General features: G+C 47.4%; 1 protein-coding gene across 1 annotated transcript in view; it reads left to right on the forward strand.

Moving 5' to 3' along the window:
- DNAH5 (dynein axonemal heavy chain 5) overlaps window positions 1-25,639 on the forward strand; it is a 5,853,083-nt gene that overhangs the window by 3,437,826 nt on the left and 2,389,618 nt on the right. Inside the window, exon 44 of the mRNA XM_085606747.1 lies at window positions 16,079-16,255. Within this exon, the coding sequence (XP_085462873.1) occupies window positions 16,079-16,255 (177 nt within the window). The remainder of the gene's footprint in view (window positions 1-16,078; window positions 16,256-25,639) is intronic.

Here is a 25,639-nt window from a genome sequence, read left to right on the forward strand (position 1 = left end):
TTGACACTCTAATGAGCAAACTCCCTTCAGATTAAGCGATTCAGTCTCCTTATGTAGAGGCAATAACCAGTGGTTGAGTGCTGAATCGCTACATCCTTTTCCCATGGTACAGGTTGCTGCCTGATGAGTTACTCACTCCACTAGAATCTGGTGGAGTACAACAGTACGAAGTGTGTGGGTCAGGGCGTGCCCGTTTAATACTGGAAATTCTGGGAGTTGCAGTTTGCACTCTCACTGGCCTAAGTAGGTCTAAATAAACACAATTCTGTAATGAGGCTGCCAACGCTAGTGGTCTTTGGGAAAGAGGTTTGTAAATGAAAGGGCAATACTTCTGTGGCTATGTGCATGAAAGTCACTCCTGTTTGTAAATGAAAAGGCTAGTACTTCTGTGGCCAAATGCATGGGCACTGTGGCAGTTCTTGACAGTTGGGCAGATATACAGATGCCCTCTGAGACATTCCCAGCAAGGTAATTCTGGCAGTACCTGAAGACTTTAGGGCATCACTGGTTAAAACGATTCAAGATGGTCAAATTGTGGCCAAATACGTGACTCATGCTGGCTTTGATTCTACTGATTTTGTGGGATGGGCAGTTGGTAATAATGTGGTGCTCCCTTACCATGTGTGGGTGCGCTCCACAGGATTCTCAGGAGCCGTACAGGCCTCTCTGGTATATATGCCTTTCCATGGCTCATGACTGTTATGGGAGAAAAGCTAACTCTGCTTTAGAAGACTTTAAGAAAATTTGTGTCACATGATCTCTGATTCTTTTGACCCCTGCAAACTTTTTTGTCACCGGTTACAGAAATTCAGAGGCAGCATCAGTCTCCACAGCCTGTACAGTAAATGTCAGTCTTTTCAAGGCTGAGGAAAAGGGTCATGCAGACAATGTGCAGGCTATCAATGGCACCAGTTTCCCTAGTTCCCTTCCCCTTTAACAACAGCCACCTAGTCCTTTAGCTTACCATTCATGGCTTGCAACCACCTGGGGGAGGCAGAGCCCAGGGTGACATTACATCAGGTTCCTCCTCAAATTGGGCCCTTCTAATTGTTCAGCATGGCTGTGGCCTACTGTTCTTTCTGCTCCATGAATTATCTCCCCACACCAGAGTGAATCTAGGGGAGCCCCAGTCCATTCTGCTGCAAGATGTGCATGTTTTCCTCTCAAAAGGAGCCATTGGGAAGACTCCAGGCTTGGAAGTAGGAAAGGTTATTCTCACTATTTTCTTGAACCATAGAAGGATAGGAGTTTTTGGTCCATCTTAGAACTACTCCTCTGAGCACATTCCTGTCAATAGAAACATTCAGAATGTTCATGTTTACCCGGTTTCTATCTGCCCTGGTCTTGAGCAACCGGATAATGTCCTTGGACTTGCAGGATGCATATTTTTATATATCTGTCCTGCAGTCTCACAGATGTTACGTGTGGTTCAATGCAGGACAGGAGCATTTTTTGTTTGCTGTGCCAATTGGGTGTTCAGGAAAGTGAACGTTTTTTGTTGCTGCTCATCTTCTGAGTTCAGGGATACCAGCGTTCCCACACCTCAATGACTGGCTGTTGTAGATTGTAGACCATCTCCAGATGATGGCAAAACTCTTGACATTGTTGGGGTTCACGATTAATGAGCCGAAGTAGCACCTGACTCCTTTGTCTAGGCTTCATTGGAAGCTGTCCTGGATATGATTCAGTTCAGGACCTTTCCTCTTTTGCACAAACCCAAGCCACTTGGGCTATTATCCTTATGTTTCTGCCTTGGTCCTGTATCTCATGAGAGCTGTTCTGAGGCTTCTTGGCCTTTTAGCCTCCTGAATTGTCAGTTTTAACCACACCAGATGCATATGTGGCTTTTGCAATGGAATCTGAAGTTCCAATGTGTCCAGCACCAAGAGAACTTATCAGATGCCATGCAGATTTCTGAGAAAACTGCAGACGATTTGCAGTGGTGGCTTCTCAATTTAATTTGGACTGGTGGCAGAGCTATATCCCTTTCCCACCCAGCGTTGAAGTTGGCTTAATATGCATCACTGCTGGGTTGCAGAGGTCTTCTGGGAGAGCTAGTGATCAAGGAAGTCCAGGCTCCAGAGGAAGCCTGGTTCTATATCAATCTATTGGAGTTGAAGACAATTCACCTCGCGCTGAAGGCTTTCTTGCCAACCATCGAGGGTAGTCATGTGCAGAGTCTTATGGACAACATCACCACCTTGTGGTATTGCAATAAACAGGGCGGAGTAGGGTCATGGATCCTGCGCTGAGAGGCTCTGCACCTCTGGAGTTGAAGTTGGCCTGAGCTCCAAAATTGTGCAGTGTCAAATGTTTTTCCTGTTGGAGTTTCTGCTAAAACTGTTCAGTTCTGGCTGGAATGGACCACAGAACTGCTATACGCCTTTCCTCTCCTTCCCTGAGTTCTAACAAAAGATCTATAGTGACCAGGCATTGTAGGAGAGTAGGGTCTGCAATCCTATGATCACCCAGATTTTTTGCTTTTGCTTCATTGGTTTACGACTTTCCCCGGCTGTGGGCCTGCCAATCAGACCCACAGCCTAGCTGTTCTCTCTCGAAATTAACACACATGTACATTAGGTGCATCCACTAATTGGAACTGGGCCGCCTTGTCAGTCCCTGTCTCAGCATACCACAGGTATCCAGGGCATCGGTGTACCCAGGGCCTACCCGGGGCTGAAGCATGTATTATGCCACCCCTGGAATGGCCGCCCAAATCTGACACAACTGGCTGCACGACAGCTGGGGCCACGTGGTGTAATCACCCGTTGCTGTAGGTGTAGTATTCCTACACCTAAACCCTAAAATGGACACATGGATTCCTATCAGTCACTCCTATAGCAGGCCTTATCAATCCTGAAGGCAGAGTGCAGGGAATCATGTGGGACGGTGCTCTGGCGCGAGCTGAGCCCGTCGACGGCTTGCGGAACCAAGTCCTAATAGCCGTTCCATGGTGACGCGGGCCAACTACTTTTAATGCATTATAATCCTGGCGGTTATTTGCTAACTTTGGCCTCACATCACCTACACATGTCGAGTAAGGTGTCATACGAATGGGAATACAAACCCCTCGCCAGTCCTGGTGACGGGGTTAGCATTCCCCCCTTTTAGAGGGACACGACATGGGAGTAACCTTGAACCCCGGTTAAAGTTGACTCAAGCCTCAGCATCACAAAATGGATGCTGCCACCAGACACAAGTCTGACCTCCTGCTGCTGGGGGACCCTCCAGCAAGGGGAGCTTGGACAAAGGGTTTCCTGTCGAGGGCGGTGTTAGCACCGTCCCAGACAGGGTTTGTGTATCCCAGGTAGGCAGGGCTGAAAGGAAGGTGATTGCAAGTGGCACCCCGGTGCTCACTGTGCATAGCCCGGCTCAAACCAGTTTCGGGGGCACACCAGCCCCTGAGCTGGCGCGAAGCCGGACAAAGGTTAGGGGTGTAACCACCCCCCTCCTGGCTCCACCCATAGGTAGAACCTAGTCACGGGCCAGCCCCTTTTCTTAGAATAAAGGTAGGAGCGAGTCCCCTTCCCAAATTGGATAATCAGATAATCGGATAACTCCGAATCACGAACCACTTTCCACGAAAGGAACTCTTGACTATTTCTGAAGACTCTCCCTTGTGGCTAAGGAGTAGCCACCCTGCACCAGCAGGCACCACCTAAGCGCTTGCGGTTTGCTGTAAGTCTCTCCTACGGATCAAGACTGCCCAGCTCGACGAGACCCGAGTTCCCTGCCATCTCTGACCTTTTACCTACCTCATCAGCCCAGCTGAGAGTCGTAGGTGTGACGAGACCTGCGGGACAGGCTATCTTCAGAACCTGCACGACGCTTATCTAGCACGCCCACCGAGGGACCCTCGAGTGAGTGCACCTAGGGTTTGAGAAGCCCTAAACCCTGAGCAGCTCCAGCATCGAAGTCTGTCTCCCCAGCATCCACGAGATCTGCGTGGGGGCCCTTCCGCTCCTTGCTGTTCACCGCGTTGTCCGACCACTCGCCGACCGGCTTGTGGCCCTCTTCACGACGCACCACGTTTTGTTTCATCACTAGTCTGGTTGCTCCAGACTGGCTCTTGCTCCCCTTCAACAGAGGAGTACCACGGACCCTCCTGGTCCACTCCCGATGCCATCTTGACTCCCCCGCTTGGGTTGCCACTGCCAAGATCCGCTGCCCCCTCCTGGGCCCAGCACCATCGACAGCAGACACCTTCGTGGGACAGCTCGCCCTCCATCCTGGTCGCCGCCGAGCCTCCTGGTCCGAGGAACAGCCGAGTCCGACGTCACCCACTCACCTGGTCGAGGTGACTTCAGCCGGTACCCTCCTGGTACCCACACGATCGCTGGCTAGCGGTTGAGAACTGAGTCCCCTCTGCTTACAGGTTTCCTTCATCACCGATCCAGGCTTGGATCGCTCTGAACATCGTCACTGGTCGCCTGCCAGCAACTTCTTCTTTCAGGCTCCTGAGACTACACGAGGACTCCCGACATCTTGCCGAACTTCACGCAGCCGCAGCCTCCGGGCTAGGTAACTCGAGCATCTCGGTGCTCCATCGCAGGTTCGCTCTACAAGTGTCCAGTTCCTTTTTCGTTTAGTCCCACTGATCGGATCACTCCGGAATCAGTACCTCCAGACTCTAACCATTCGCATTTCACTGTTAGTGTAGATGGTTTCTCGTGCCCCTCGGGCATTTGTGTAAAGTGTGCAACTGAAGTATTTTCCTAAGAGTTTTGTAGTGTGCTTAGCTCCCTGACTCATAAAGAGCCAGGGTAGTCTTGTTATAAATAAATATCCTTTTATTTTCATAACAACTTGTGTGGTGTCCTTTCACTTGGTGTTCAAGGGGTATATGTGATGGTAAACAGCTGGCTTAACACGCCCTCTAGAGTTTAGCCTAAGACTGCTCGTATCCACGCTACTAGGATAGCTGGTCTAAAAGGTTGACTTACAACCAATCATCAATAAGGGTCGTTTGGAATGATACACAGTGATCACTAGAATAGTGAGCACTACATATCAGGCCAACTTCTCACATTGGTGAGCAGCGGTTGGGATTTGAGCTTGCTGTTGTTTTACCACACACGTATCCTAAGAATATCGCAGTGAAAGATCACATAAGTACCCAGGTACATATAACTTAACTTAGAATACTCCGAGTTCTACTGAACCGGCTGTTGTAGTGTAACAGGGCTTAGCACACCCTGACTACAACTCTTAGCAAGGGATCAGTAGGTAAACACATAGTGTAGGTAGGTGCATCACTTACACCTCACTAGAAAAGCATGTCGGTCCACGGAGAGTCTTCGCAGACTCCCTTAGTGGTCAGTGACCCTCCACAGGTCGTGTCACGATATGCAGCTCTTAGCTTCAAGGAGATGCGACAACTGTGTGCCTCCAGGAAGCTAAACCAGGGTTCTAACCCTACCATCGCAATTCTGATAGGTCTCTTAGAGGCGTACGATGCTAGGAGGTCCTCTAACCCAGGACCCCCCAGTGCAGATGGGAACATGCCTCCCTTAGAGGGAACCCTCGGTGACCCAGACCTCGACCTCCACACAGAGGAGGAGGACGAGGACGAGTTATCGGGAGACGAGGCAGACAAAGGTCCAGTGGTAGTCGGCAGGCTTACAAGGATCAACTTAAGCAGGCATGAGAATGGAACTGGGGGAGCCCCGGGCCCACGCTCAAGCAGGCTTAACCTTGGGAACGGACGAGCTAGGTCTCTCTCCAGAGGCTCTGGCAGATCGGTTCATACACATGTCTCTCAGGCATCTTCTCAGAGAGGAATGACTTCCCCTCAGAGGAGGGAGCATGAAGCGAAGATGCGGGAGGTCAATCTGAGGATCGAGCGGGAAGAACTTGCCCTCGCCAAAGAAAGACTTGCCTTGGCCCGAGAGCAGAAATTAAGTGGGTTAGATCCCACTGGTGGCAGCATTCTCAATAGAGAGAAAGACAGAGGTATAGACACTAGACACCTGAGTAAAATAGTGCCCCCCTTTAAACAAGGGGACGACATCCACAAGTGGATAACTGCCTTGGAGAGGGCCTGCACTGTCCAGTGCGTCCCCCCAAGTCAGTGGGCAGCTATACTGTGGCTTTCCTTTGAAGGTAAAGGAAGGGACAAGCTCCTCACTACAAGAGCTGAGGATGCTAACAACTACCAAGTCCTGAAGAACACACTGATTGATGGGTTCGGCTTAACCACGGAACAGTACCGGGTGCTGTTCCGGGACACCCAGAAAATTCAGTCTCAGGATTGGGCTGACTTTGTCGATTGTGCCACTAAGGCTTTGGAAGGTTGGTTGCTGGGTAGCAAGGTTACTGATTACACGGGATTGTACAATCTTATCATGCGAGAACAGATTTTAAACAACTGTCAGAACCAATTGTTGCATCAGCACCTTGTCGACTCGGATCTGACCTCTCCCCAAGAATTGGGAAAGAAGGCGGACAGATGTGTCAGAACAAGGGTCAAGCAGAACCAGAATCAGAACCAGGGTGGTCAGAAGAAAGCAGACCAAAAGGGTAACAAGAACGAACAAAATGACCAGAAGTCTTCGACAGGTCCCCAACAAACCAAAGAGGGTGGGGGTCAGGCTTCACAGAAGAAGAAGACTCAAGAAGGCCAGTCAAAAAGGTGGTGCCAATACTGTAAAAGTAAGACTCACTGGTTTAGTGAGTGCACCAAGAAAGGAGGGCAAACTCCTACCACTGCAGCCCCTAAGGCACCTGCGCCCCCTAGTACAGTCAGCAGTGGTAGTGCGCCTCCCAAGGCATTAGTTGGGTTAACCTTGGGAACCGAGGGGAATGACGACATAGTCGGCACGCTCACTCAGGCCGTCCTTGTCTGTACAGGGGATATGGATATATCCCCTGATGCCAGTCCCAATACTTTGGGCAAATACAGACAGACACCTTTGATAAATGGAAGAGTGGCTCAGGCCTACAGGGACACGTGTGCCAGTGTCACCATGGTGACGCCTAACTTCGTGGACCCTGGACAGATCATGCTAGGTACCAGTTACCTAGTGACCAATGCCAGCAACGTCACTACCAATCACAGTATGGCAGTTGTTGATTTCTCCTGGGGAGGGGTAAGTGGCCCGAAAAAGGTTGTGGTTAGTTCAGACCTCCCCGTAGAATGTCTGTTGGGCAATGATTTGGAAACGTCACAATGGTCAGAAGTGGAGCAGAGGACTCACATGGAGATGTTAGGCTTGCCAGCACATGTCCTTGCTGTGACCAGGTCACAGGCCAAAAGATGCCCCACTGAACAGGTGCTGGATCCTGGAAGAACGGACCAGACACCTTCCAAGAAAAGGAGCAGTAAGGGTAAGGCTTCGCCTTCCCCCTTGCCCCAGGTCGTGGATCAAGTCTCCGAGGAGGCTGACCTTAAAGAACTGAGGGAAACTGAGCCGCAAGAGCTTGAACCTGGTCAGGTTGAGTTTCTGGGCTCAGGGGGACCCTCCAGGGAAGACCTGGGGAAGGCACAGTTAGACTGCCCCTCACTTGAACCCCTCAGACAGCAGGCCGCTGCTGAGGCTGCAGGGAACGCCACAGGTACCCACAAAGTGTACTGGGACGATGGACTCCTGTACTCCGAGGCAAGAGACCCCAAACCTGGTGCGACCAGGAGGCTGGTCATCCCCTTGTCTCTGAGAGGTTTCCTTCTCACCTTGGCCCACGAGATTCCCCTTGCAGGTCACTTAGGCCAGAATAAGACTTGGGACAGAATTGTTCCACACTTTCACTGGCCCCACATGTCCGAAGATACGAAGGAGTTTTGCCGCTCCTGTGTCACTTGCCAAGCCAGTGGTAAGTCAGGTGGCACGACAAAGGCCCCCCTCATACCACTACCAGTGGTGGGGGTACCCTTTGAACGAGTGGGGATCGACATTGTCGGACCAATGGAACCCCAGACAGCATCAGGGCACAAGTTTATACTGGTGGTGGTGGACCACGCCACCAGGTATCCTGAAGCTATTCCCCTTAGGACCACTACGGCACCTGTGGTGGCACGGGCCCTACTTGGAGTGTTCTCCAGAGTGGGCTTCCCTAAGGGGGTCGTCTCAGACAGAGGTGCAAACTTCATGTCGGGATATCTGACTGCTATCTGGAAGGAATGTGGTGTCAACTACAAGTTCACCACACCCTATCACCCACAATGCAATGGGCTTGTTGAGAGATTCAACAGGACCCTAAAAGGGATGATTCACGGACTACCTGAAAAGCTTAGGCGGAGATGGGATGTCCTGATACCCTGCCTCTTGTTCGCCTACAGAGAAGTCCCGCAGAAGGGGGTTGGCTACAGCCCTTTTGAGCTTCTGTTCGGACATCCTGTAAGGGGACCCCTTTGTTTGGTAAAGGAAGGATGGGAGAGACCTCTCAGAAAGCCTGCATCAAACATTGTGGACTATGTACTCGGTCTCCGCTCGCGGATGGCGGAGTACATGGAAAAGGCGTCTAAAAACCTGGAGGCGAGCCAAGAATTACAGAAAGCTTGGCACGACCAAAAGGCTGTTCTGACTGTGTACCAGCCTGGACAGAAGGTGTGGGTGCTGGAGCCAGTGGCCCCAGCAGCCCTCAAAGACAAATGGTCTGGGCCCCACACGATCATTGAGCAAAAGGGAGAGGTCACCTACTTGGTAGACCTGGGAACTCCCCGGAGCCCCCACAGGGTGCTCCATGTAAACAGGCTCAAGGCATATGTCGACAGGGAGGGCATGGGCTTGCTCATGGCCACAGATGAGGGACAGGAGGAGGAGAGTGACCCTCTCCCAGACCTGCTCTCTCAGAACCCTGACGATGGATCAGTAGATGGTGTTGTCTTTTGTGGCAGCCTCTCTGGACATCAACAAGAGGATTGTAAACAGGTTCTTCAATCCTTTCGACATATGTTCTCTCTGACACCCAGTCAGACCAAGTGGTGTACCCACGAGGTCGACACTGGGGACAGTCTGCCCGTAAAGAGTAAAATCTATCGGCAACCTGATCATGTCAGAGACTGCATCAAGACAGAGGTGCAGAAAATGTTGGAGCTGGGAGTCATTGAACCCTCGGACAGCCCCTGGGCTAGTCCCGTAGTGCTCGTGCCGAAACCTCACACCCAGGGCGGTAAGAAAGAGATGAGGTTTTGCGTGGACTACAGAGGTCTCAATGCAGTCACTAAGACTGACGCCCACCCGATACCAAGAGCAGACGAACTTATCGACCGGTTGGCCTCGGCCAACTACTTAAGTACGTTTGACCTGACAGCTGGGTATTGGCAAATCAGGTTAGCTGAGGAGGCCAAGCCCAAAACAGCATTTTCTACCCCGGGTGGGCATTATCAGTTCGTGGTAATGCCCTTTGGTTTGAAAAATGCACCTGCCACCTTCCAAAGGCTGGTGAATCGAGTTCTCACTGGGTTGGACGACTTCTGTGCGGCGTATCTGGACGATATCGCTGTCTTTAGCTCCACCTGGGAGGATCACCTGGTCCACCTGAGGAAAGTGTTAGAGGCCCTGCAGAAGGCAGGCCTCACTATCAAGGCCACCAAGTGCCAGATAGGGCAGACACAGGTTGTATACCTGGGCCACCTTGTAGGTGGAGGCCAGGTTCAACCATTGGAGAGCAAAATACAGGCCATCCAGGACTGGGCTCCTCCAACCACCCAGACTCAGGTTCGAGCTTTCTTGGGCCTGACTGGTTATTACCGGAAATTTGTCAGAAATTATGGATCCATTGTGACCCCGCTAAACGACCTGACAAGTAAAAAGATGCCAAAAAAAGTTCAGTGGACAGCAAGCTGTCAGAAGGCATTCGATGACCTGAAGCAGGCCATGTGCACAGCACCTATCCTAAAGAGTCCAGACTACTCCAAACCATTCATTGTCCAAACAGACGCTTCGGAGCTGGGTGTGGGAGCTGTTCTATCGCAACTGAATTTTGATGGTCATGACCAGCCCATAGCTTTTATTAGCAGGAGGCTGACCCCCAGAGAGAAGAATTGGTCAGCTATTGAGAGGGAGGCCTTTGCTGTGGTTTGGGCCCTGAAGAAGTTGAGGCCATACTTGTTTGGCACTCACTTCAAGATTCAGACCGACCATAAGCCCCTCTTGTGGCTAAATCAAATGAAGGGTGAAAACCCCAAACTACTTAGGTGGTCCATTTCCCTACAGGGGATGGACTTCACAGTGGAGCATAGACCTGGCACTGATCATGGCAATGCAGATGGGCTCTCCAGGTATTTCCACTTAGAGCAAGAAGACTCACCTGGTCAAGGTTAGCTTATTGTCCCGAAGTTTGGGGGGGGGGTCATGTAGGAGAGTAGGGTCTGCAATCCTATGATCACCCAGATTTTTTGCTTTTGCTTCATTGGTTTACGACTTTCCCCGGCTGTGGGCCTGCCAATCAGACCCACAGCCTAGCTGTTCTCTCTCGAAATTAACACACATGTACATTAGGTGCATCCACTAATTGGAACTGGGCCGCCTTGTCAGTCCCTGTCTCAGCATACCACAGGTATCCAGGGCATCGGTGTACCCAGGGCCTACCCGGGGCTGAAGCATGTATTATGCCACCCCTGGAATGGCCGCCCAAATCTGACACAACTGGCTGCACGACAGCTGGGGCCACGTGGTGTAATCACCCGTTGCTGTAGGTGTAGTATTCCTACACCTAAACCCTAAAATGGACACATGGATTCCTATCAGTCACTCCTATAGCAGGCCTTATCAATCCTGAAGGCAGAGTGCAGGGAATCATGTGGGACGGTGCTCTGGCGCGAGCTGAGCCCGTCGACGGCTTGCGGAACCAAGTCCTAATAGCCGTTCCATGGTGACGCGGGCCAACTACTTTTAATGCATTATAATCCTGGCGGTTATTTGCTAACTTTGGCCTCACATCACCTACACATGTCGAGTAAGGTGTCATACGAATGGGAATACAAACCCCTCGCCAGTCCTGGTGACGGGGTTAGCATTCCCCCCTTTTAGAGGGACACGACATGGGAGTAACCTTGAACCCCGGTTAAAGTTGACTCAAGCCTCAGCATCACAAAATGGATGCTGCCACCAGACACAAGTCTGACCTCCTGCTGCTGGGGGACCTTCCAGCAAGGGGAGCTTGGACAAAGGGTTTCCTGTCGAGGGCGGTGTTAGCACCGTCCCAGACAGGGTTTGTGTATCCCAGGTAGGCAGGGCTGAAAGGAAGGTGATTGCAAGTGGCACCCCGGTGCTCACTGTGCATAGCCCGGGTCAAACCAGTTTCGGGGGCACACCAGCCCCTGAGCTGGCGCGAAGCCGGACAAAGGTTAGGGGTGTAACCACCCCCCTCCTGGCTCCACCCATAGGTAGAACCTAGTCACGGGCCAGCCCCTTTTCTTAGAATAAAGGTAGGAGCGAGTCCCCTTCCCAAATTGGATAATCAGATAATCGGATAACTCCGAATCACAAACCACTTTCCACGAAAGGAACTCTTGACTATTTCTGAAGACTCTCCCTTGTGGCTAAGGAGTAGCCACCCTGCACCAGCAGGCACCACCTAAGCGCTTGCGGTTTGCTGTAAGTCTCTCCTACGGATCAAGACTGCCCAGCTCGACGAGACCCGAGTTCCCTGCCATCTCTGACCTTTTACCTACCTCATCAGCCCAGCTGAGAGTCGTAGGTGTGACGAGACCTGCGGGACCGGCTATCTTCAGAACCTGCACGACGCTTATCTAGCACGCCCACCGAGGGACCCTCGAGTGAGTGCACCTAGGGTTTGAGAAGCCCTAAACCCTGAGCAGCTCCAGCATCGAAGTCTGTCTCCCCAGCATCCACGAGATCTGCGTGGGGGCCCTTCCGCTCCTTGCTGTTCACCGCGTTGTCCGACCACTCGCCGACCGGCTTGTGGCCCTCTTCACGACGCACCACGTTTTGTTTCATCACTAGTCTGGTTGCTCCAGACTGGCTCTTGCTCCCCTTCAACAGAGGAGTACCACGGACCCTCCTGGTCCACTCCCGATGCCATCTTGACTCCCCCGCTTGGGTTGCCACTGCCAAGATCCGCTGCCCCCTCCTGGGCCCAGCACCATCGACAGCAGACACCTTCGTGGGACAGCTCACCCTCCATCCTGGTCGCCGCCGAGCCTCCTGGTCCGAGGAACAGCCGAGTCCGACGTCACCCACTCACCTGGTCGAGGTGACTTCAGCCGGTACCCTCCTGGTACCCACACGATCGCTGGCTAGCGGTTGAGAACTGAGTCCCCTCTGCTTACAGGTTTCCTTCATCACCGATCCAGGCTTGGATCGCTCTGAACATCGTCACTGGTCGCCTGCCAGCAACTTCTTCCTTCAGGCTCCTGAGACTACACGAGGACTCCCGACATCTTGCCGAACTTCACGCAGCCGCAGCCTCCGGGCTAGGTAACTCGAGCATCTCGGTGCTCCATCGCAGGTTCGCTCTACAAGTGTCCAGTTCCTTTTTCGTTTAGTCCCACTGATCGGATCACTCCGGAATCAGTACCTCCAGACTCTAACCATTCGCATTTCACTGTTAGTGTAGATGGTTTCTCGTGCCCCTCGGGCATTTGTGTAAAGTGTGCAACTGAAGTATTTTCCTAAGAGTTTTGTAGTGTGCTTAGCTCCCTGACTCATAAAGAGCCAGGGTAGTCTTGTTATAAATAAATATCCTTTTATTTTCATAACAACTTGTGTGGTGTCCTTTCACTTGGTGTTCAAGGGGTATATGTGATGGTAAACAGCTGGCTTAACACGCCCTCTAGAGTTTAGCCTAAGACTGCTCGTATCCACGCTACTAGGATAGCTGGTCTAAAAGGTTGACTTACAACCAATCATCAATAAGGGTCGTTTGGAATGATACACAGTGATCACTAGAATAGTGAGCACTACATATCAGGCCAACTTCTCACAGGCATAAGTTATCCTAGTGGCTCTGGATTGAGCCAAGAGAGTGTGGTACCCCTAACTTCTGGCCATGAGCATCTACCTGCCTATTGGACCCTCTCCCCTGAAGGATCTCTGGTCACAGTAGCATGGCAGTCATCTCACAAGCTAAGGTGTCATATTTCCTGTTGTTTGTTTTGTTTTTAGCCCAGCAAGGCCTTTCTGTAGGCACAATTAAAGGTTATTGGTCAGCCCTTTTTAAGTTCTATTTTTTTTGTGTTGCCCAGATTGTCCCTTCTTATTTAAACCACGTGTTGTCGGTTTGGTAAAGTTTTTATTCACGTTTTTCCCTAAACCGTTAGTGATGCCACAGTAGGACATTAACTTGGTCTTGATGTTTCTGATCTGTACGTCTTTGGAGCCGATACATACATTCTCGATGCATCTTCTTATCTTAAAGGCTGTCTTCCGCATTGTGATCACTTCAGCTTGTCGCAGGAGCGACCTTTAGGCACTGACAATCTGTGGTTAGAAGTGTCCATCAGAAGAACAAGTTACTCCACTCTGGTAATGCTCTTTCTGGTGGATGCTCTAACCGCCGGATTCTCACCACCCTCCCACCACCTAATTCTGTGGAGTAGCCTCTATTTAACATCTGAGAAGGTCCCAAGTTAGAAATCTGCATACTGGTACTAATCCTTGTGTCACGCTCCCCATCTGAGGGCGGTAGAGTCAAACAGGAAATTGAAATCTTCACCCATGGGTTGTGCTGATATGATGCTCTGCCCCATTATTTTCATGGTGGTATGGATCAGCACTGTGCCACCTAGCAGATTGCAGGAGCATTGCTGAAAAAGTTTCTGGCGGATCCAGTGTGGTGATTGAGGAATATTCTAACAGTGAGGAGTCGGTCGTTAGGTAGTGTATCCACCAGCAAGAGCGTTACCAAAGTTGTTGTTCATCTATGCTGAATAATCACAAATACCTTGCACAGGCCACAGATATTCAACACCAGCAACTCACAGATCCACTGGTATACAAAGTCCATCTGATTGCCATCGCACTTCAGCATGAACAGACCTATACAAACCCACGGGCAAGCCATTGACTACTGTTAGAAAGGCATTCAAAGTTACTCCAACTTTCTAGTGAACCGATCCATCAAGTCCCTTCAAAAATGCATCACCACATCACTGCTACCCCCTGTAAAACATTTTACAACCTGACTGGAATCAGACCATCAGCTTCACACCAAAGTCCAAGAAGCACCATAGACACACCTAAGTGACAGCTGACCTTCAGCAGTCTGCACGCCCAACGGTATCCTGTTCCAGTCTTCAGTGCACCTTCACCATGACCTAGCTGCCCTTTATTGTTCCAAAACCGCTAGGTAGTGCCTCATAGGCTGTCTTGAGGCAGCACATATGCAGTGCACACAACCCAAACACAGCCCACATGCAGTCCCCTGGCAACACATCTAAGGATCCTCCACTCACAAGAGATGGACTTGGTACTGCTCCACCAATGGATACTGTGGTTGGAGGTGTCCTTGAGGAAGACTTCAGAAGCTCTTTGACAAGTTTCCAAATCCCTCCAAGACTATCTTCTTAGAATCAAGCAACACGACCAAAGCAAGCTTCTCAAAGACTCTGCATGACTCCAGCAATGTTCCTGATGCACCAGTTTGAATTTTTGGATACTAACTACAAACTGTCCTGAGCATCAGGAAGGTGGATCACCTCTGTACATGCTCCTACCATCAATAGATCCTGGACTACTCCTCATCAATTTTCTTGCCCTGATTCGCAGCAGGTTAATTTAAGAACATGAGTGACAATGTCCTATTGCAGCTGCCTTCATTCATCCAGTGGCAGGAGCGGCCAGTGCAGGTAGGAGAGATGGGGTGGGTTGGGGGTGGAGTCGACAAACGACGACGAGGGAAAATTAAATGTCGACTCCCCCCGCCCCTCGCCCTACCTCTCTTACCTGCACAGGCCACTCCTGTCCAGTAGTCCACTGCTGTCTTGCTGATTGACTCTTAAACTGATAAACTCATAGTGATGTCCTGTTCTGTTTGTTTTGTTTTATTCTTTCACTGTTGGACTCTTTGATTTTTCTTTAATTTTTGGAAGGATCGCAGTGCAATAAGGATATGCCACTGCACATGCCCCCTCCTGGATAGTTGTTCCTTACACCTCAACACATCCATCCACTTACAGGTATCATCAGTCAGGTGACCCTGTCAATAAAAAGGGAGCTGGATGCACGTGCCAACACTTTGTTAATCTCCAGCCTCGGCCCTATCCGCCAGTAGATGTAAAACTTGAAAAATAAAATGATAATAAAACAGGTTTATTATCATTTTAATTTTCTTCACAGGGCCAAGTCTTGGGAGCGAGGCCATCACGATGACGGGCATGGAAGAGGAGTGGTGGGCACTGCTGTAACTGTGCATGTGTGATTGGCCAGCCTTCTTAGGATGGCCATACCGACATGCACACTGAGCCATACCGACATGCACACTGAGATGTCTCCAACCCAAATTGCGTTGCCGGGTGGGAGACAGCAGGCACAGGCTCCCAGTCTCTCTGGAAGCAAAAATCCAGCCCGCTCAGACCAATCCTGTTGCTTCTTTCATGCTACCAGCAGCATGAGAGCAGCATTTGGATTGGCCTTAAGGGAGCCTGGGAGCTTGTGTTGCAGTGGAGCCAGAGGAGCAGAAGAGTGGCAATGTGGCGGACGACAGGCAAGTTCTTAATTCTTTTGTTGTTGTTATTGTCTCTCACCCCCACCTCTTTTCTCTTACATTTGACGCTGCTGTACAGCAGTCCTGTCTCTGTGTCGTTCCTTTGCTGCAATCTGAGCCTATGGCCCTCAATATTACAGTCCCTTTCCTGTTCCTTCTTTCATAGATCCTTTCAGCACATCTAACCATATGTTTTGACTCTTAACCACTGCTGCAGAATACATGATTATGAGTGGTTTATCATTTAAGTATGGAGCTGCTTCCGGAATGTCTGATGAGCTAGTGATGGAAAGCAATTGAGTAGCACACACTTTTAAAGGCACTGCTTTTTGGGAAATATAAATGGTAGTACACAGTTCAAAAAGGCTATGTCAACAACCTGGACAAGTGCTAAGTATGGTATATTGTTTATCTATCTAGTCAGTGAAATGTTTTACTACAGTTTCATTAAATGTGTTTTTAATATTTACAGGGTTGGTTAAAGAAAATATCTCCTCGTGAAAGCGAAACTCTAAGACAACTGTATGCCTCTTCATTCTCAAATATTTACCGCTTTAGTATACAGACCTTGGAATACAAAATAGAAATGTTGGAAGCGTTTGTGATCATGCAAAGCATTAGCATGCTTCAAGGACTTATCCCTCCCAAGGTAAATCTGCACGTGGCTGCTTGAGGTTTAAAATGTTATTTGAGCCTACAATGGAAAGTATTTTGTGTTTTACAGAGATAACTCTAAATGACTTTTTTCATGTTGTCGCTGTGCATGTTTTCATATTTTCCTTCTATTCCACCAAAGGCAATTCTTCAGTTCAAAAGCGTTTTCGTTGTTCCATAAAATATATCAATGCGAGTTGAATGACTTTTATTGTTAGCCCCACTTGTATTAGCTCATTATCAGTAATCCGCCAATAGTCTAATGTTGAAAACCGCCTTGCCTCTTTAACCAGTAGAGCTGAGCTTGAGGTGTGGGCATTTGAGGATGTGTAAAAGCTGATCTGTGATCAGACCATGCCACACCTCCTGCCACATGGCATATCTCCTGTCTTGCATCCTTCCTTATGACTTGCCTCCTGAGAGGCCTCCGTACCTACTTCAAGTCTCTCAAGCCCCCAGTGACGGGTCCTTTTGTGGAAGTGCCTCCTTTGTGACTCTGCCCCTTATCTTCTATTCCCTCATAAATTGAGCATCTTACTCTCCCCCAGACTTAATGTGGTTACGGGAAATGTATCCCAAAATTGAGAAGCCATTTCCAGGACTCTCATTTAAAGTGTGTCTGACATGCTGGGAATTTTCTTCCAGTTTGTTATCCACATTTATTAAGACACTTATTAAGGTCTATGGCGGGCCTCTGTGGTTTACATGACAGTTGGTCGTAGAGCTAAAGATTCCAAAATGGGTTCACCCGTGTCATCCTAAATCTAATGTTTGGTCCACCATCATTTTTGTTAACTTCAACAGTGCAACAGCAGACCTGATTGTGAAGCCGGTGAAGGTTTAACCACCTTTGTTTGCTCTCAAAATGGAGCCAAGGTATGCAGAGGAAGGCAGCTGGAACATCAACTTTTTTTGGCCTTCTTCTAAATGAGTCTCCTAGTTTCCTGCTTTACTAAGGTGTGCTGAGTTCAACTCTTAGGTGGGTGCTCTGAAGGGTGCAAGACAGCAATTAAAAAGCAGTATAGCTATAAGAATCGCAAATTTAATTTCAGAATGAAAATGGTAAAAATAAGTAGTAATAATATAGTAGTGAAAGATTTAAAAAATTGGTAAAAATAACATTTAGTAAAGTAGCTAAAAATCGGTACCACAATATCGATTCAGAGAAAGCATAGCAATCGATTATCATAGATCAATAGAAACTCTACCAGTGTTCCAGAAATGATAAGAGTGGCAGTAAAACATACAGCGGGTCTTTTTTTTTATCAAGACGGGTATAAAAGCTAAGTCATAATGCTGGTAAAAAGTGTCAGTCTGGCATCGTAGGCGTTTTGAAAATAAAATACCGTCATGTTTAAATATTTTCTTGGTGCTTAAATCTCAATCCTATATTTAACAACCAAGGGTTCTGGCTCTTATCAGTAAGGCTGAGCCCAGTATTCAAACAACAACAACCAACTTGCCAATACTGATCATTCTCTACTCAATTCTTTATTGGGACACAAGTGAAGAACTCAATGTGACCTAGAATCCTCCGTTTCAATATTCTTTATTCTGTTATTGAAAATGTTTCTTTTTTACTCCAATTGTACAATTTTTTAAATTTAAAACATTACAAAACACCACAGCCACAATTTTAGAAACACTTATAATGCAATATCACAAATTTGGAATGGAAATCCAACAATTAGACAAAACTTTTTTGGGGAAAACATACAACATTATATGACACATAATCCGGGACAAAGACAAGACGTTTGACACATAAAATTCACATGAAAAAAAAGCCCAGGCAAATATGACCTTATTCACAGTTCAGGAGATGACCTTTATAAATTGGTCTGCACTTTTCCTCACACTCGTGCGTGTGGCTGCATCCACCTTGCGGGAGCGAGCAGCAGCGTGCTGGGGCCATCTATTTGTAATTAGCGTGGCCGCGCGCGCGCGCACTTGTTTACATTTGCCTGCTCGCGGTTGCTGTAGCTTTCACTTTCTTGTTTTCTGATGTCAGGAAGTCACTACTCCCCGAAGTACCATCAGCCACAACTAAAATCCTTCTCACTGTGGAAACTGCTTCTTTTCACAGAGGAAGTAAAGTCACTGGTAGTTTTGGACTGCGGAAAAAACGTGTTTCCCTTAAAATAGATTTAATATAGTACCTCCCCAGATATTTTCCAACCTTTTTCCGAAAAACAGTGGACCTCACAGGCTGTGCATGGCAATTCATCTGTTTTCTGCTTGTGTTTTGGTATGTTTCTCCAACTGTCAAAACGGTGCGCTTTTTCATAGCCATGCTGCACTGGGAATTCAGGAGCCCTAGAAATTACCGATTATTCCTTTACCAAGAGGGCGTCTTTTTGTGCTGATGCATTCATTTATGCACTCAAGACCTTCAGTGCACTCGTTTTCTTTTTCCTTTAAACAAAAAATTGTGCACGCCATACACAGCAACGAGATTTATGCAGCATTCTCGAAAAGCATGTATGTATATTTCAGATTAGTCTTTTGCTAAAATGCAATATCGGTATTGTTCATTCATAATTCAAGTTAAGAACAGCACGTGAACAGTTGCCTGACTTGACTAGGAAGAATGTGTTCGGCTAAAAGGAGGTGTGTCACAGTTAAAGGACGTGTTATATCTACAAAGATAACCCGGATCATATCTGCATAGTAGAGGAGAGGTGGAAAGTAATCAAGCATTGGCATAGCCAATAGGTCTCGCCTTTGGGACCTTGTAAGTGTTTAGCCATGCAACAGTTGATGTTGTTGCACCAAGGATATTGTGCTGGATAACTAAACATTTATAAGGTTCCAAAGGCAAGACCTATTGGCTAAATACATGCTTGTTTAACCCTCTGTTTCTGGCTACTCAAACAGTGGGTTATTTACAAAAATCCTTAAACTGTTTAAAAGTTGATTACATTTGTGTTTACATCAATCTTTTTACATTTGGAAACAGTTAGGGATGATCACTTTTTGTGACACTGTTTGAAAAAAACACGGTTGACGCGTTTCGAACACCACTTTCTTGGGGTTCTCATCAGGACCATAAAACTATAAAAAAGAGAAATAGAGAATTAAGCTCTTGTTTCCCATCTACATAATGAGGTCACTAACAAGAAAGTATGGGCACCATATTTGTAAGCCAGCTTCAAAAGAAATCTTATTTTAAAGGAATTACCTAATTTTTCTGTTCTGCAGCGAATCAGATGATATCTTCAATATTCTATTAAATCAATAACCAATCTCTTAAAACTGAAAAGAAGAAAAACAAAAGAAAAATCAGTCTTGATTTGCTCATATGAGAGCCATTTAGTCAGTTGCTGGTGCTGGAGAACAGCGGTGCATTGACTTACAGGATGTCCATTACTTCAAAAAAATCTTTTGAGATGGTAGGTCTTGGACTGATAACTTTAAACAAAAGGGGAGATGTGCATTGATTAGGAAAACTTTGCCTAACTTTCCGTTAAATACAAGGTTATCTGAATTGCTTTCACAGATCACATACCTTGTTTAATCCTTTACAACGGATAGACACTGCTGTGTTTGTTCGACATGCAAATCTACACAGGAAAAAATGAATAAATGTGAGATTAAAACGAGCTTTCTCATTTTCTGGTGTACTTTGTGCTTATTAAATGAATGCCATCTTTGATGTATTAATCCCTCTTTCTTTCTTATAAGGACCTAATAGCCTCATGGAGCCTCATTCGTAGAGCTTACAAGAGACTGGCTCTTACATGTACAAAGATCAATTAAACATGCCGGAAAAGGTTTGTGTTCAAAATCGTCCAGATTCCAATGCTTTTAACAAATTCTGCCATTTTTTATCTTTGCGTGAGTAATACAGCCAGGGCTTCGCACTTCACTCGAAGTAGTCCACCTTCACTGCCTCTATTGCGCTGCTGCCATCGCTGATAAGCAACCACTACCGAAATAGTTACCTCAGTCTACGCTGTTCTGCCTTTCGCGGCGTCCTTCCTTTCCACCCTACATTCGTGACTGCAGCCATCTGTTTGTGTACTCCGTTAGCTGTATGAATTGTCTTCGTGTGGAGCTCACATGACCAGCGTCGAGAAACGTGACTCATTGGTGTCTGGCAGTCTTAGTTTTTCGGATATCAGTGCTTTTTCCCGTGTTGAAATTCCCGCAAGTTTCATACAAAGCTAAAATCTTATGGTGTGGACTCATTTAAGTAGAAAAGTTTTCAATTGTTCCTCCAAAAACCAAAATGGATTTGGGATCTGGTACAAATGAATTTCTCGCTAGCCCTGGAAAGTTGACTATGCCAACGTGGTTATAATTCAACAGATGCAAACTAATGCTATTTCACATATTGAAATCAACGGGAACTTGTTACGAAACTGAAATCCCATGTCTACCAGAACAATGTGAACTCCATCAAATTTTTCAGTTCCTCTAAACCATTTCCCTAAGAAACTAGAGGGTTTGGGTACTATTCCCGAAATAGTCCATTTGAAGATGCTTATGCACATGGAAGGATCTCAGTCTAGGTGCCTGTAAAGACTACATGGTTTGAAAAATCGGGCTGTAAAAGTATCAAATTGAATTGGGGGAGTTTTTTGGTTTTGCACAATCTCTATAATTTATATATTTCTGATAATTAATTTAGTCCATCAACTGCTGTGTTAAATTTCACTATTAACATTGCTTCTCTTTGAATTAGTTTACGGTCCAAGTCACCCCCCCGGGCGTCTTGGTCTATCTTAGATATTATGGTCCAAGAGAGATCTTTTTCTGAATGGTTATTGTTCGTTCAATGGTTTACTAAAGGGGCAGTCTGTGCATTTTTTCGGATCCTAGATTTATGTTGTATGATCCTAAGGCGTACCTCTTGGTTGGTTTTCCCAACATAAAGTTTGGGACAGGGACACAATTTCCTATAAACAACGTTCTTCGTTTTACAGTTGGTAAACGTGTCGTGCTTTCAGTTGACATTCTTATGTGAAAACAATGTACCTTCAATAGTTTGGTCACAGCAAACACAGGTACCACACTTGTGGTGTCCTGTGACTGGTGGTAAACATAGTTGTTCGCGCAATGTACTCTTTGTTTGAACTTTGGGTAATGAGGCACAAACTATTTGGTTTGCTATACTGCTTTTCTTTTTTAGAACAAACAAGGGAGGAGTTGCAAAGCACGGGTCAAAATTTTGAATTAGGTGCCAATTTTGGTGGATTACTCTTTTCAGAAGGTTCGTGTTTGGACAGAATGTGGTTACACAGACTGTTCGATCTAATACTGGCTTATCCCTCTTTTCTAATGGGGTTTCTCGTGGTGTCCACTACACTCTCTTCATGACATTCTTTAAAAGTTTTCTTGGATAACCACGGTCTTTCAATCTGTCAACCAAATTGTTAGCATGAGTGGTGTATTCGTCTTTGTAAGAACAGTTTCTCTTGATCATTAAAAATTTACCGTAGAGTAAATTATCACGTAAGCTTCTGGGATGGTGGCTAGTATAGTGAAGTGCCTTATTCCTGTCAGTTGTTTTTTTGTGTAGCGTAGTAACCAAACTTCCGTCAGAAACATATACTTCGACATCCAAAAATTTCATTTTTTGAGAGTTGTGATTAAGACTAAATTTGATGTCAGCTGTCCTTGCATTGAGCCATCCATGAAAATGAAACAAGTGGACTATATTTCCAGTCCATACCATGAAGATATTGTCAATATAGCGGACCCGATTTGAGATATATTCACCAAATGGGTTGTTGTTGTAGATGTATTTCTCTTAAAATTTAGCCATATACAACACTGCCAGCTCTGGAGCGAAGGGACAACCCATCGCTGTCCCTTTTGTCTGTAAATAAAAGTCTCAGCTGAATTTAAAATAGTTTTTTCGAAGCGCAAGGTTTGCCAAATGCATGATAAATTCTGTTGGGACTCTAGCTGGTTTAGGTCTTTTCTCCAAGAAGGTCTCAATTGCAGATAAGCCATCCTTTTGTGGTATTTGAGTGTACAATGACACCACGTCTAATGTAACTAATGTATCTACTCCTGTCTCGAAATCCAATGATTCAACCTTGTTTATGAAATCCGTTGTATCACAAAGGTATGATGGTACTTCTTCTAAAAATGGTTTAAAAAAGAAGTCTACATACTTGGATATTGGTTCCAGTACTGATGCGCACCCAGACACAATTGTTCTCCCCGGTGGGTGGATTTCATCTTTTTATACCTTCGGGAGAATATACAATAATGGAATTCTTCGGTGTTTCTTATTCAGAAACTCAAATTCCTTTTGTCCCACAATTCCTTTGTCATATGCATCTTTTAGGATTACCAATAGTTCACTTTGTATTTCCGCCGTCGGATCTCTGCTGATTTTGCGGTAACATTCTTTGTTACCCAGTTGTTTTTCAACTTCTGAGATGTAGTCAGGGGTGCTCCAAACCACAATGGAGCCCTGACCCTGGCTGTATTACTCTGTATTACTCACACAAAGATAAAAAATGGCGGAATTTGTTTATTTCTTACTCCTGCATCAGGTATAATGTATGCAGAGTGGGCGTTCCCACGCAGGAAAGCCTCGTAGAAGTGACGCAGTGAAATCTACAATATTTCACTGCACCACTTCTAGGACGCCAATGCATCAAAACCTTATGCCTGCTTGGAGTAGGCGTAAGGAGTGAAGCAGCACAGTAAGTATAGCCCTCTCCACAGTAAGTATTGCTGGAGTTGCATCGTGCTTGCGACACGACTTTAGCAATACGTGACTTTTGCGGCAACAGATGGGACAGAGTTTCTGACGCATCTGTCAATCCTTGCACCATGGTGTACCGTATTGTAAATATGGCGCATCCATGGTGGCGCAAGGGTTTCGCATGGAGGCGCAGGGAAACTGACACATCTGTATAGATGCATCCGTTTCTTGTAAATCTGCCCCATAGTACTTTGTATAGTCAACTGTAATTTTATACATCTTTCTGACTTTATGATGGTGTGTCTGATGGTTGCCTTGTCGAAAAGCTTATGTTCAAAATTATAGTCCTGAGTTGTTTTTGGTGACAGGCTATATGCCTGTTTGGTGCATAGGAAACATTATGTGGATGCAATAGGTCTGCTCTGCTTATTATGAAGTATTATGACAAAGGCAGTTGGTCTAGCTCATTTCGTGTGAAAAGGCTTGTGTTAAAGCTGGTAAGAATTTAACAGCTGGTTGTTACAGGCTATTTATTTTATGTATTTGTTTATTTGAAGAGTTTTATATAGCGCTGGCTAGACCTGGAGGTATCGGAGCGCTTTACATAAGAACAAGTTGCACAAAGTTACATCAGTTACCATAGCATAAAATGAAAAACATATACAAGTTACCTGGAATGAGGGAGGGTGAGGGTGAGGGTTCGAGACAGGGGTGTAGGAAAAAAACAAACCAGGTCAGGTAGGGCTGGGAAGGGGAGTCAGCCACAAGGATCACAGAGGGAGGAGGCGGGGGAGAGAAAGGAAACACAGCGGAGAGATGAGGTAAAACAATGTCCAATGTCCGGCTGGGTAGGTGATGGCTAAGGGGGTGAAACCAAAGTCAATCTCCTGTATAGCTGCCAAAACAGCTCCACCGGGCATTGGCCATGTTGCTCGGGTACCACGGTCAGTATAACATATAAGGTTTCCGCCGCATTGTCATAGTTCCATCAGCCGCACCAGTCCCAGTGTTATTGGGAAACGCCGCCCGCCTCAACCTCCAGCTTTCCAGTACTCATCTCGCCTCAGCTGGTCGAAGGTTCTCTACTTTCCTTCAGGATCCCTATTACTGGTTCAGGTGCAGCAACGTGCCGCCACCGACACGAGGTACAAAAGGGGGTGGTGATGGACGGAGCATCAGAACCAATCAAACATTCACACCCAGTCAAGAGATCTGGGTTTGATCCATCACCGTTCTTTAGCCCACTCTGCCATCCCAGTTCAGACATGGCCATATGCAAATCAGTCTGACCCTGTGCCTCATGGGAACAGTCCAGCCCGAACTGCCAAGCCATGCCTTCCCTGGACCGGAAACAACCTTCCTAGGACCGGTTTCTGGCATTTCAGCCGTCTTCAGCCAGGCTTGCTTGAATCCAGTGGCAAAGTGAGCAAGGGACTCACGTCTGAGCATACCCTGCCAACTTATGGTGAACAAAGCGGTACAAAAGGGGGTGGTGATGGACGGAGCATCAGAACCAATCAAACACTCACACCCAGTCAACAGATCTGGGTTTGATCCATCACCGTTCTTTAGCCCACTCTGCCACCCCAGTTCAGACATGGCCATATGCAAATCAGTCTGACCCTGTGCCTCATGGGAATAGTCCAGCCAGAACTGCCAAGCCATGCCTTCCCTGGACCAGAAACAAGCTTCCTAGGACCGGTTTCTGGCATTTCAGCCGTCTTCAGCCAGGCTTGCTTGAATCCAGTGGCAAAGTGAGCAAGGGACTCACGTCTGAGCATACCCTGCCAACTTATGGCGAACAAAGCGGTACAAAAGGGGGTGGTGATGGACGGAGCATGAGAACCAATCAAACACTCACACCCAGTCAACAGTCAACCACCGACACGAGAGCATAGACAGCAGCTGCGTTGATATTCGATGTAGGATAGATCTAGTTCTGTCCCAAGATGCCCTCTCAATACAGTGTGGAGATAGGGTGGTGTCATCCTTCGTAGATGCCTGCAATGCCTGAACTCCCTTGACTGCTATTTTAGGGTTAGGCTTCCGCCTGGCTTAGACCTTCAGGCTAGCGCATATAACTCTTCCACGGGCCCCGCTGAACAGTTCTTTGTCCTGCTGCCGCTGCTGTGCCCCTCTTACGATCCGGCGCATAGCACTCATCTGGCTGGGTGGCCTAGGGCCGCCATTTTAGGGTCAGGCAAAATCGGGTGAATCCTGGTGGTCTTTCCTGCCCGGCCTAGACCGTCAGGCCAAGACAGCTATCTCCTCTGCGACAGTCCCCGCACCATTCCTTTTTTTTTTTTTTTTGCAGAGTTTTATATAGCGCAAACTTGACCCGAATCCAATCAGGTATTAGAGCGCTTTACATAGCACCAGTTACGTTACATTAGGACACACATTCATTTTTTCTTAGGCACGGGGAGATTACGTGATTTGCCCAGAATCACAGGATGTTCAGCATCATTACCGAGACTCGAACCCAGTTCCCCAGGTCCGAGGTCGAGCGCCCTAGCCGTTAGGCCAACTCCTTGCCCTACTGCCTCCGCCGCACCCCTCCTTCAAACTGGCACGCAGCACTTATCTGTTTGGGTGCCTTGGGGCCAGACAGCCGCTCTCCGTTGCCTGCTGGCTCCGCTCGCCGCTCACTCCCTGATTCTAGCTGCACGCCATTAAGTCTGGTGGATCATTCTCCATGGAGGGAGACTCCGC

Source organism: Triturus cristatus, chromosome 5_2 (genome assembly GCF_964204655.1).
Source record: "Triturus cristatus chromosome 5_2, aTriCri1.1, whole genome shotgun sequence".
In the NCBI taxonomy this organism is placed as follows: Eukaryota; Metazoa; Chordata; class Amphibia; order Caudata; family Salamandridae; genus Triturus; species Triturus cristatus.